A 12943-nucleotide genomic window follows, 5' to 3' on the forward strand; every position below is an offset into this window, starting at 1 on the left:
AGTGCGTCACCAAAAACGCTGTTACTGTAGATTTCATATTCTAAAAATCCGTTTCTCCCAGGTAGAACTGCTAATCCTTTGTGGTTATTTCTTGAGGTTTATATCTAGAATTAAGTACGTGTTTATTATGGTGCCTAGCTGTACAAACGCTTTTGCTCAGCAGTAGCCATATAAGAACAAGGTGGTCCAGACCGTTTGGTCCGGTCCGTTACCACGCAGAGAGGCACGTCCCTCCTGGGCCTCTCCGGGGGAATCTAGTTACCAAAGGTCCCCAAGAAACGTCTTCTCCAGAAGCGGCACTTGACCATAAGGAGCCTCCAGGACAAAGCGTGCTGTAGCTCCCCAGCGTAAATGACGTGATTACCCTGGTTAGCTCCTTCAAAATGAGAGAAAGAAAAGACGAAGAGGAGAGGGGGAGGTAAGAGAAGAATAAAGAAATTAGGAGAACAATCTGGTTTCTCTGCCCCAGAAGCAATTAACACTAGAAACGGGACGGACCGAGCTAAACATTAACAGCTGTTTCTGGTTGGCCTTTGACAGCACAAGCTAGAGACGTGTGCCTGGCTTTCAGAAACCAGCTAGATGGGTTCAAAACCCAGCCTCACCGTTTGGAAGCAATGTGACCTTGAATAAGTTAATTAGCTTCTCTGGGCCTTTGTTTGTTGATCCATGGACCTCCTGGAGTAGCAGGTCTCAATGAGAGAACGAGCTCAAGTGTCCCCGGCTGGAGGCACTTTACCTCTCCCGTGGTCTGAAGCACTGACCGCTTAATCAGGAGGGGGGTTCCTGACGCTGATGCTGTACCACGGAAATCAGAACACGGCCGATGCTATTGCAATTTTTATTAGAAAACAAGTTAAATAAAAAAGTGAACAATTCTATATAAAATTGAGCTGGGGCCCGCAGGTCATGGCGGGGAAGGCTCAGAAGATGGAAACAAGGATGCAGCTGTAGCAGTTTCTTTCTCTTCGTATCTGGGCGGCGATTCAGATGAGAGATGTGGAGCGTGTGGGATCTCAGAGGACAGGGTGGTCCCAGAAATAGCATAGACAGGTTCACAATCTCCCTCCGAGGCCGCACCTTGGCCCTGGGGAGCCGGGGTCCTGCTGAGAAGAAAGAGAGAAAACATGAATGGGAGAGAGGGAGGCAGTTACACGCCCTAAGTACAGGGTCCTTTCCAAATGTTTAATCGTAAGCATTGACGAGCATTTGCAAGGCTGTCAGGAGGATTTCCTCCAGATGCGGTTTTTTTACAGACTTGTCTCTCTTCCTTCCTTTCCTTAGAGTGATCATCACGTGAAGACGGGCTCACTCCTGCTGTCATTTCGCTTTTCACTGAAAAGACACGGACTGCAAACGCATGATGCCGTCCAAAAGGCACACACACAGGGACTGTTCTCTGCTATTTCGTCTCCTGAGACAGCTAACATAAGGCAGACAGACTTCTCAAATAGTACATTAAGTCATTAAGCCAAGAACTGGAAGGGAGGCAGGAAGGCTGATGGAGTGGCTCCAGCACCAGGCGGATCAGAGCCTGAATTTCCGCTCTGCTGCTTTCTAGCTGTGTGATCTTGGGCAAGCGATCAACCCCTCTGGGCCTCAGTCCCCTCATCTGCAGAGGGGACGGTGACGCCTTCTGCCTCCTGAGTGCCTGTGGGAATTACAGGGGTGACGCCAGGCTCCGGCGCACATGAGACACAGGAGCAGAAGCAGGAGTTGCTTTTTAAGTTAACAGACGTTTGTTGTGGGGCTTGGGGAAGTTCGTCTTGGGAGAAAAGTACAAATCTGCGAACAGAATTCTACAAATGTCCAGACCCTAACCTCCCCTTCGTGCAGCCAGGGCAATCCCTACATTCAGCTCTGGTCGGACCTCCAGCTCACCACCCGTCGGAAGCACAAGAAAAGGTGTGTTAAACCGTGAACGGCCAGGTAAGGCAGCGCCCACCCCAGCGTCCTCCCTGTGTCTCCCGGGTCCTGCTGCACTGCTTTCAAGAATGCACGTGTCCCGGGCCAGCCCCTGTGGCCTAATGGTTAAGTTTGGTGCACTCCACTTTGGGGCCTGGGTTTGCTTCCCAGGCATGGACCTACACTACTCGTCTGTCAGTGGCCATGCTGTGGTGGTGGCTCACATACAAAAAGAGGAAGATTGGCAGCGGATGTTAGCTCAGGACGAATCTTCCTCAGCAAAATAAATTAATTAATTAAAAAATGCACGTGTCTCAATGTCTCGAAAGTCGACTCTGGCTGAATCCTGCCCACCCCTCCACTCGGCCCTGTGACGTTTTCCAGCAATCCTTCCCTCACGTGCTACGCCCTGGTCTTCCACTTGGGAAGGGCCTAGAGCCTCTTGCAGCCCTGCTCCTCCATGGCCCTTCCCAGAACTCCTCCTACCACACCCTCCCCTCCTGTGAATTCACCACAAGCCTTTGACTCACTGTCCTCCTGTTTCAGCAGCCTCTCTGAAGTTCTATCTCCACCATGCACCTCTCTCCCAGGTCCTGGCCCACCCAGTCACCTCAAAGGCCCACGCCTCACGATCCCTCCACCGCAAGCCAGCTCACCGTCTTCTCCCCACTTGCAGCGAGCCGGGTCCCAACTCCTCAGTCAGGGGAGTCCACTGCCCCTGTCACTCACCCTGGACCCATGGTCTCTGCTCCTCCTCACTGTCATCCTCCATTCCAGATGCCCTCCCACACTCCTCCCTTTCTAAGTACCAGAGTTCCAGGCTCCTGTCACCTCAGGCCTGTTTGCAAGAGTCGGGCCACCTCCAGCCCTTCCCCATCTGAACTGTGCTGGGTGCTGCTTGCAGGCCATTGCTTGGCCTCCGAAACCTCCCCCCGCGTCCCTCTGCCTGAAGGAAAAACCTTTGATTTATGTCGTTTAATCTGACCCCAGGGACGCCTCCTAGTCTGTGGCACGTGGGAGCATGGGGAAGGGAGTGTGAAACTTCTGTTTGTCTTCAATCAATCTGAGAAGGCTCTGAGGCCCAGGGAACAACCTAATATCGAGGGGAGAAGCCCAGCTGGGGCGGGTCAGGGTGCAGGCTGAGTTCAGCCAGTCACCTAGGTGCCTCCATGAGACCTGGGGCCCCTCTGTACCCGCCGGAGGTCCCCGGGACCCCACTCCCCACGACCCAGAGCAGCAAGGCCTCCCACAGCAAGCGTGGAATGGTTCAAGGTTCACCCCTGCTGGGCCCTGGGCTTGCCCACAGTTCCAGTCAGGATTCTCAGCTCTATGCTGCCCAGTGTCCTGAAAGATCCTGCTGATATCAAGGCAATAATTCTGACATAATGTCAGCAAGAAAGGCCCTCACGCTCCGACGTTTTCTCCTGGCCTGCAGCTGAAAGCCAGTTTGTCCTGCATCCAGGCACCAGCCTAAAAGGTCGGACATGCCTATGCCCGGGTTCGGACGGGAAGCCTTACCCGCGGTGAAAAATACTGTAGTACGAAGGTGGGTTTTCACAGGGAAGCGAACCATCAGCCCCTGGACTTGGCGTTCCTGCAGAAGCTGACTGAGGAAAGTACGGTGGCGGAGGGGGCGGGAATATGATCACAGCATCACCTGAGAAGACACCGGATTTCAGCAAAGACAGATGAGCAATAAACGTAAGCAGATTAGCAAGAGCAAAATAAATTAGTTATATATTTGACGCATCGGGACAAAAGGTCAAAACACCTGTGCTGACTCCAGAATTAAAACGTGGGCATTTGCAGAGAAAGAAAGAGCAGAGGTTTACAGGGGCTGGGGCCGAGGCGAGCTGGAGCGAGCGTGTTGTGGGTGCAGAGTTCTGTCTGGGATGATGAGAAACTTCTAGAAATTGATAGTGGTGATGGCTGCACAATACTGTGAATGTACTTTGCCACTGTTCACTTAAAAATGGTTTAAATGGTAAATTGTATGTTATATATATTTGACCACAATATTTTAAAATGTGGGCCTATATTTCACAGCAAGTCTGAGCTAAAGCATTTTGGTGAAACGTTTGCTAACGGCGTCCCTGCACCGCCTGGGGTGTCTACTGCAGGAAGCTTTCCTTGTTTTTGGCTGACGATTTTAATTCATCAAAAGCCAGCTGGTGGATAAAGTGCCTAGTTCCTCAACTGCAGTTTCGGCCTCTGAACAAACGACAATAAGCTATAGCCCGTCGGCCGCTGCCAGAGCTGTGGGTTCTGCCCTGTAGAGTCTTTCATCTGCCAACAGTTCACCCAAGCTTTACAAAAGAAAGTCAAACTCCAAGAAAAGCTTGTTTTTGCATTTCTGTTGCTACTGTTCAATCCAGAACACATCCCTGTGTTTTGGGGAGAAACTAGGGAGCAGATGCAAGCTCCAGTTTGTACTCTGATCTCAATACAAAATGCATCACATGAGTTGCCCAGAACATTCTAGACAAGTGGCAGCACCCCCTCTACATAGAGGCTGGGGGCAGCCTCTGATGAGTGGGCAGCACGGAATGCCAACTCAGGAAAAATGGAGGAGAGAACACCTGCAGGGAGGGGATCGGTGGGCACCAGCGGCAACTCTGATGCTCGCCCAGGCAGGTACCAGATTCTTTAAAGCTACAGGGCTTCCCTTTGCCAGTTAACAACCCAGCGTGGTCGTGAACAAGTTACTTAAACCCCTAGGCCTCAGCTGCCACATCGGTAAATTGCAGGCCGTCCGCGTGCCTGCCTTGGAGCACGGGCAGAAGGACTTGTGTGCAGAGGTGACAACAGCACCAACTCTCCCAGCTGGGACATGCCCACGGAGGGCTCTCCTCCCACTGCACCAGCACGTGGCACTTCCTCGCAGCTCTGAGGCAACACTCAGAGCTGGCAGTCTGGCCAGGGGCTCCACTCTGCACCTCGGTGCCTCGTTCACTTCCCTGGAGGTAACCGTGCCCCTCAGAAATGCACTGACCCACATGTCCTTCTGCAAGGAGATGGCGATTAGAGCTGGAAATAGACACCGCCAACCTAAACCTGAGGGAGCCCAATGGTTCTAATTTTTTTAGAAGGTCTTCATAGGTCAGATAAAGGAGGTCGAGTATTCACTCTAAATACACACTGATCCAAGTCACTAGGGATCAGAGAGACCACCCTTCTGCCCAACAGCCCCAGCCCTCCCAACCTTGCCACCTGCTCTCCCCAGAAGGAGGCTCCATCGCCCCTGGGGCTCTCTTTCGCTGTGTCCTGCAGGACTGGAAGTCTCTGTGATTGACAGCACGCCCCCCCCGAGGGAGGGCTGTCTCATGCCCCTGCTTGTGTATCCAGGGTCCAACACCAGTTGTGCCCACCATGGGACAGCAGGTGTCTTGGGTTATCTGTTCTTGGTGGGTGGGGTCTTCCATTCTGGGATCAGCTGAATTCTGGGATTTAGCTGAGAACTACCTCTCCTCACCCCAATTCCCTCGTAAGGCAGAGCTGACCACTGACAGACAATGTCTTCAGTCTTATCAATTGCACCAAAAGGCATGATTTCCAAAAATTTAAACCCTATCCTATAATATTGTATAAAGAGAGAAAAACAAGGAGTCAGGGTGCCAGGTTTTCACAGCTTTGATGGGACTTAAAGAGCTCAGTGGGAACAGTCAGGAAAACTGTGGGGCCAACACCAGGACGGTGACCTGGCGTCACTGCACCCCAGCACCAGCACCCCTGCTCCCTGCTGCCCCCGATTCCAGCCACCAGGAGGGAGGCCCGCCCCGAAGATGCCCTGATGGTAAACCCGAAGGGCATCCTTGAAATGCTCCCGACTAATGGAAGACGACGAGCATCTCACGAGAGCATTGACTGTACCCCACCGTGTTCCCCGAAACTGGGCTCATCTACCATGTTGGGGAGCCCTTCTGTCACATAACCACCACCCACCACACATGGTAAAGGATGAAACGAGCAGAAACAGAACCACGGCCCCGTGATCTGGGGAGGGTGCTGTGCGAGGGCCATGGCACACACGCGCCCACCGCCCGGGCCTGGGTCCTGGCTCTGCCGCTTGCTAGTCTGTGTCGTTGGGCAGGTGATTTGATATCCCTGTGCCTCAGTTTCGTCATCTTTAACATGAAAATACTAAGAGTGCCTCCTAAGTGGGTTGTTGTAGGCATGAAGGAATTCACACAACAGGCCCTTGGAGAGCACGGGTTTCAGCACTTGGATGGGAGTTTGGCCCAAGAATAGCCCCTGTCTATGTGTCAGCATCACTGATGCATAAGTACGACTCATGCTGGCACCATAAGTATATAAGAGCACAAATAAGCAAGCTGGAAGCTGCAACCCTGGCTCAACAAGAGGACTGTCTGTAAACCCACTTGCCCTCCCTCTCCGAGGCCAGTGCCACGCCAGGACCGCAGCCCCCAGTGAGTCCTGCTGCCCTGGCGGACAGCCCCAAACAGGAGAAACGCCTCACTTGCGTTGATTTGCAAAAATGAGCAGTGTGGTTATGTGACAAAAGAGCTCCCCAACATGATAGATGTTTTCAGTCCCTTCGGGGAACACGGTGGGGTACAGTCAATGCTCTCGTGAGATGCTCGTCGTCTTCCATTACTCGAGAGCATTTCAAGCATGCCCTTTGGGTTTACCATCAGGGCATCTTTGGGGCTGGGCCTCCCTCCTGGTGGCTGGAATCAGGGGACAGCAGGGAGCAGGGGTGCTGGTGCTGGGGTGCGGTGACTCCAGGGGGCTCCGTCCTGATGTTGGCCCCACAGTATTCCTTGGGGTTTTCCTTTGGTCATATGAGGTGGAGGCCAAAGCAGCCAGTGTGCTGTCGGGGGCTGACTCTGGGAAATGGTAACTTGGCAATTCTGCAGAACCCAGAGGACCCCAAAGCAATTTCTAGGCCTTCCGGGGGGAAAGAAGTGACAGATGCTGTTACATGTCATCTTCACCTGGGCCACTGCTTCCAAACTTTGGCCCAACCCCGAAGCCAAAGATGGAGTTACAGAAAACGAAGAACAAAGTGGAAAACAGTGCACAAGTCCCCCTCAAAATGTAGCAGACTGGGGGACTTGGGACAGACTCAGAATCCCAGAATGTTAGTGCTGGAAGGAATCTTAGAAATGAAATCCTCGTCTTACAGGCAGATAAGATAAGGCCAAGAGAGGGGAAGGACCTGCCAAGAACAGCGGCCAGTGACAGCCAGGGACAAGAACCCACGTGTCCAATACCAGAAGTTTTCAGTGTGAGGATAACTGGGGAAACAGAGCCACCTGGCAGGGCCCTCAGGTGACAGGAGGCTCCCCAGGCTATCCTCACAGTTCCTCTCACTTTCCTCTTAATTTGCTCTGTGACCTTAGTCAAGGTCACAACTTAATGTCCCATGCTTTTGCTAAATAATAAGGAATTGCTGGAGGGGATCATGTGTACAAGGATTCCTATGGGGTTTCCCACAGCAGCGGCACGAGGTATGTGTGCCTGTGTGTGTGTGTGTGTGTGTGTGTGTGCAAGAGAGAGACAGAGACAGAGACACAGAGAGAAGGAGAATCCAGGCCAGACCCGAGGGCAACGCGGTGAGACCTGGATGCAACAGCTGCTGTGATACCAGCAAACACAGGGAGGATAGCCACCCACCTACAGTGACCTGGACGGGCTCCGTGTGCGGGGTCTGTCTCTCTTCACATTCGGAGGCATCCTGGCCCACATTCAAGTTGTTTCTCTTCTTGACATGGGCAACCACGAAGAAACACAATCCCACAAGTACAATCAAGGGTCCCATGATCTGCAGGGGCAGGAAGCCACAGATATGGGGCTCCGCGTCGGCAGCCTGGGTCTTGTTCAGCTGTTCCGGCACCCAGTCTGAGCTGCATCCAGGGACCCAAATGCCCAGGATGCTGACAAGCATGCCACTCGTCAAGAACAGAAACCCAAAGATGAGGTACTGGGCAAACTGGCGGCTCTGTCCACAGATGAAGGCTCGGTCGGGGCCCGCCCTCTCCCCTCGCTGCCGCCACTCACGGAGCTGCAGCTGTGCCCGGGAGCGGGCCAGGACCACAGCCCCCAGCCCCACCGCAGCACACGTCGGCCCGGCCACCTTCAGCACCCTGCTGCAGTCTGGGAGGGCCTCGTACTGGCATGCCTGGAACCCAAAGATGGAGAGCAGGACTCCCACGCACAACAAGACGGCGCCAAAGACAGAAAGGAAGAAAATGAGCTTGCTGACGTGCCTGTCTCGCTGGACCCGGTCTGGCTCAGCAGCGGCTGTGGGAGACATGGCCAGGAGAGGCGCCTCCTCACGGCGGGATGAGATGCGTTTCCTGCCCTCCAAAGGCTTTGACAGCTCTGCAAACACACCAACACCAAATCAAAGTGGGCACACGTGCCCCGGACCAGCCCTGCGCTTCTGCGGGCTGTCTCAGAAGTACCCCCAGGATGAAATCACAGGACACAACTTTCTGCAGCTGATACCCTGCAGAACAGTCAGCTGGTTTATGAGTCAGGAGAACTGGCATTGAGAAACTTCTCCGTACATAATTTTATGAAGACATTTGAGAAGAGGGAATGCAATTACCATGCACCCAAGAGTATCTTTTAAAAAACAAAACTCATACAACAAAAGTGGCTGGGTGTGGCTTTTCCTGTTATGAGTCTTACACACTCACTTCCCCAAGATAAAAACAATGGCGAGTGCGGGAAGGACCGTCGGGATTATTTCTGATTTACGGACGTTCCACATTTCATCACAGCTGCTCTGAGCATTTCCAAGTCGGTAAATTTTCGTTCAGTAATGAACTTTCCATTTCCTGCTTTAGACTGTGGCAGCTTTCCATTCTCTGCTTTATCCTAAGGCTCCCTGAGCAGGAGACCCAAGTTCAGTGGTTTCAATTGAATGCGAAGGGGATTCAGGAACAAAGTGGGTTTGGTGGATTTTAAGCTAATTCTCCCAAAATGTGATTGTTGAGTTCTCAAACAGGCACACTCTGGGGCTGCCTTGGCCTGAACGCCGCTGGCCCGCCTGGGGCCTGGGATGACCTGGGGGGGCTGGCACACCAGGTTAGGTGGAGCCTGTCTCCAAGGTGGGCAGATGGCCTCTCACTCGCCCTCTGCAGGACGAGCCACTTCCACAAGAGGTTGAGGCTCAGTTAGAAATAAGCAGCAGATAACATCACCAGTTAAAAGCAGTAAACAGCAACAGAACTTGACTTTGGAAGAAAAGCATATGTGAAACCAAGTGGGAAAGAGCCTTCCACACGCTCACCCAGCCCCGTGCTCCGAGGGGCCCACGATGGGTGCCAAGCCCTCGGTGAAGAGTGGTCCCAACCCGCAGGCCCACTTCATGACCTGCTTCCCTTGTCTCCTTCTCATGGACAGGACACGTCACAGGACCCTTCCAGTTGAGGCACTCGAAAAGACAACCCAAGCGTGAAGACCATTTTCACTTGCTCGGGGAAAGAAAACTTGCGAAATAATCTGTGCCACTCGCATCCATGGTCACATGACGGAGCTTAAGACTGAGGCTCTAAGGCCAAGGACGTCTTGACAAACCCAAATCATGACCCAGTAGGGAAAGAGAGCAAACAGCTGGCCTTATACCAGGAAGCGCTTCTCCAGGAAAAAGTACCATAGAGGCAGAAGGAAGTTAAAGAAACAGGGAAACGTAGGAGGGAAATAAGTTTTCATTTTAAATTTGCACAAACTGTACTTATGAAGATGCAACTCAGTTGAGAAAAGTCTTAAAGGAGGCGCTGCACGACCTAAAAAGGAATCTTTTTGAATTGCACAACCTCCTTTGCAGGTTCTGGAGATTCGGGTGGTTCTCTGCTACAGGGTCCTACCAGGTGTTCACTGTACGCCTGGTACCTTCGACTTTGAAGTGAGTCACAAGGCTTCAAACGTCTTAAGACAAGTTCCCCAATACTAGCAAAGCAAAGAGAAGCCAAAATGGGATTTGCAGCTTCTTTTCCACGGGCTAGCCGACTGAGCACGGAGCGTCTGTGTCTGTGCCCAGTCGGTGAGTCCGTCTGTCTTCCTCACGGATCCACTCACAAACGGACACACGGACATCCACACGAATAGAAAATTAAACCTTTTCCAAATACCAACCCACACGTAATTTCCCGAAAGCCGAACCCGCCTCCCCAACACTGTCGGTTTGAGAGGCCCTTTCGGCAGCATCTCACCACGTCCGCGCCCCTGGCGCTTCCGGGGACCCAGGCGGAGGGACCTTAGAGAGGCGGCTGGCGTTGGGGTTGCGGGGAGGCCGGCCGCTCACCTGCGCTCGTCCTGCGCGCGCTGCGCCCGCCGTGTCCGGGAGCCGCTGCGGCCTCGGGGTCGGCTCGGCGGGCAGCCCGGCCCCGGCCCGGCCTGGGCGCGGCCTCCGCCTCCACCTCCGCGCGGCCTCCGCGGCGCCGGCCCTCACCGCACGCTCCCACCTGCGCGGCGGGGCCCGGGCGCGGCTCCGCCCGTATTGACAGAAGGGGCGGTGCCGCGAGGGCGGCGGCCGGGCGGGGCGGCCCGGGGGAGCTGCCGCCGCAGGGGGCTGGCCCCTCGGGGAGTGCAGGGCAGGGTCGGCCTCGGGGCGCAGGGCGGGCCGGTGCGCGCGAGACCTCGGGGGACGGGGCCCCGGGGGCGGCCGGGGGATTGCGCTCCGGCCGCGGGGACTGCGCGCTGGCCGGCCGAGAACCGGGCGGCGGGCAGGGAGCCGGGTCCCTTGAGCCGAGGGCCCAGAATTGGGGGCGGGTGAGAAGGGGAAGCGCCTGCGCCCCGCTCCGGACGTGGGCCCCGCGCCCCCGCAGCCGCACCTCGGCCGCCGCGCGGTCTGGGACGCGTCCACCCTTGGCCCGGTGGCCCTCCTGCCGCTCCGGAGCCCTCGGCCGGGGTCACTGGAGCAAGTCCCTGCCGGCGCCTCCCCAACAAACAGGTTATGGAGCCGCCGGGTCACAGATGCGCGCGGTCCACAAGGACCTGAGACGGGGACAGGGGGGCCTCGCCCCAGAATGAAGCGGGCCCTCTGCCGACCGGGCGGGTCAGCTGTGTCCCTTGCGCACCCACACGGATGCTCACAGCCCTCCTGTGCGGTAGAACCACGCCCCCCCCCCGACCCACCCCCCCCCCCCCCCCCCCCCCCCCCCCCCCCCCCCGTCCCGTTCCCTTTTGCTAAGGACTTGCCGAATTAAACTGGTTACTTTCCCTGCCCTTGAACCCAGAGTTTCGGGATGGGTTTGCTAATCCTGTGCTATTTGTCACCTGCCCCGTGACCAGGGACACGGATCCAACTGTGCCAGTTTCCAGGCCAGAGGTCAGGGCGCTGTGGAAGGTGAGTCAAGGGCTCAGCCCAGGCGCAGAAGCACTGTGAGTCCTGGGGACCTCCACACCCGTGCCCCTTCTCCCTGGCTTCCTGTCCACTTTACCTGAAACGCAGTAAGAGTTAGTGCCAGTTGCGTTACCGTTTTCTAAAGAGCGTGCGCTTTGTGTGGGTGACACAGCAAGTTGTTCCCAGTCCTTCTCACTGAGGGTCAACAATGGGTTCGGCTCAGCTTAGGACCAGAGGTGGGAAGGAGTCTTAAAGGCGTCAGAGGGAGGCAAAGAGGGAGGGGTGGGTACCCGGGCTCTGAGGGCTGGGGTGGGTGGGAGAGGGCTTCACCAGGGAGGCAGCCTGGCCCGGTTCCTGCCATTGGAATTTGCACTGTCCCCCAAGTGGCCAAATGTGGGCTTTTTCACAGCCAGGGTGCCCTGGCCTCTGCGCCTCTCTGCAATCCCTGAAGAAGGACCCCTGGTTGTTACCATAATGAATGAATATCCTGACCCTTGCTCTGTGCCCGGTCCTGGTACCTGCTTTGCCCACAGCCTGTGGGCCTTCACTGTGCGTCTGCAGCGACGCAGAGAAGGTTGGAGACAGAAGGGGGGAGCGGAGCTAAAACAGTCATTTTTCCGTTGAGGAAACTGAAGGCCAAAGACGTGAAATGACCCCACAGCTGGTTAATGTGGAGCAAAGGCCAGAACTAGATGTACTGTTTATTGTTCGTTCTGGGTACACTTGTCACCCAGAGGACACACAACACCATGAGCTCAGAAAATGGTTTTTTATTACATGGCTTTTTAATCGTTATAACAATACAGATGCTGTTATCCCAAGGACATTGCTGCAATCTGTGTCCAGGAGGAGATATCCTGGTCAGAGTGTCAGGATATGCCACCTTCTGGGAGGGCCTCAAAGTGCACCTGCCTAACAAGCAGATAACCAGCAGGGTGACTGCATAACAGGAGCGGGCACCGGGCTTTCTAGGAAGGCGGGCCCCCCTGGAGAATCGCCCCCTCTACACGGGCCTGCTAAGAACTCCTTCTTGCACAAAAGGGTTTCCATGTCTCTCCCCTCCTCATTCTTTCCTTCTCCCTTGCTTGACACTCAGTCTCTGGCTGTGTCGTGTGCAGACCTGCAAGGGGTCTGTTGATCCAGCTGCCTCCCTGGTGCCACATGACTGTGGGGTGGCCACACATGACAGGCTCGAATGTCCTGGCACCAAGGACAATCAGATTAGCTTCCACTTGGGAAACCTGCTGCTTGGATTGTTTGTGTCTTTTGGAGCCCGTTTGACTAAATTAAACTCCTTGGAAACCAATCATCGGTCAAGTATGAAAGACGTCCCCACCAGCCTCACAGGTGCTGGTCTTTGTAACAGACCTGTTCTTAGGAGGGAGGCCGGACGGCCTCTTACCTGTCTAAAACCAAGTGGCCTTTTCCAACCTGTGTGCTAGTGAAAAAAGATCAGCCCAGACTGAATCCTTAGAAAAATAGCATCAGAGCAAGCTTTAAAAGAAGTGGAGGCAGCTTGGATTCAGGAAGTGAACACAGAGGGCAAAGCCGAGGAATGCGTTCCTTTATTCACTCGGCAGACAGTTATTGGGTGCTGGACATGTGCCAACAAACAAAACACAGCATCCTGTGCCCTCGGGGAACTTACATTTTAATGAGCAGGAGAAAGAGGAAAGAAAGGTCAATTAGAGGGGTATTAGAAGGCGGTACGTGCCGTGGAAA

General features: G+C 54.7%; 1 protein-coding gene across 6 annotated transcripts; it reads right to left on the minus strand.

Moving 5' to 3' along the window:
• Nucleotides 1-827: 827 nt before the first annotated feature.
• Nucleotides 828-11028, minus strand: TMEM171 (transmembrane protein 171). 6 transcript variants are annotated; one of them, XM_070569854.1, is made up of 4 exons: nt 10710-11028; nt 7543-8250; nt 3424-3562; nt 828-1106 (listed from the first exon to the last, which is right to left on the minus strand). In XM_070569854.1, exons 2-4 carry the CDS (start codon nt 8180-8182, stop codon nt 908-910), a joined length of 978 nt encoding a protein of 325 aa, XP_070425955.1. In that variant the 5' UTR covers nt 8183-8250; nt 10710-11028; the 3' UTR covers nt 828-907. The 6 variants fall into 6 exon arrangements, with proteins under 6 accessions (XP_070425955.1, XP_070425959.1, XP_070425956.1 ...); XM_070569858.1 differs by having other exon boundaries at nt 828-1103; nt 10710-10971; XM_070569855.1 differs by lacking the exon at nt 10710-11028 and adding an exon at nt 10181-10343 and having other exon boundaries at nt 828-1103.
• Nucleotides 11029-12943: the final 1915 nt, after the last annotated feature.

Source organism: Equus przewalskii, chromosome 13, assembly GCF_037783145.1.
Source record: "Equus przewalskii isolate Varuska chromosome 13, EquPr2, whole genome shotgun sequence".
Taxonomy (NCBI): Eukaryota; Metazoa; Chordata; class Mammalia; order Perissodactyla; family Equidae; genus Equus; species Equus przewalskii.

Excerpts from the sequence above, each read along its gene's own strand:
- TMEM171 (XM_070569854.1), bottom strand. The coding sequence starts at position 8,182 with ATGTCTCCCACAGCCGCTGCTGAGCCAGACCGGGTCCAGCGAGACAGG. Across the intron at positions 3,563-7,542 it reads GCCCGTCCAGGTCACTGTAG|GTGATGCTGTGATCATATTC; the intron begins GTGGGTGGCTAT and ends GTGTCTTCTCAG. Across the intron at positions 1,107-3,423 it reads TACAGTATTTTTCACCGCGG|CAGGACCCCGGCTCCCCAGG; the intron begins GTAAGGCTTCCC and ends CTTTCTTCTCAG.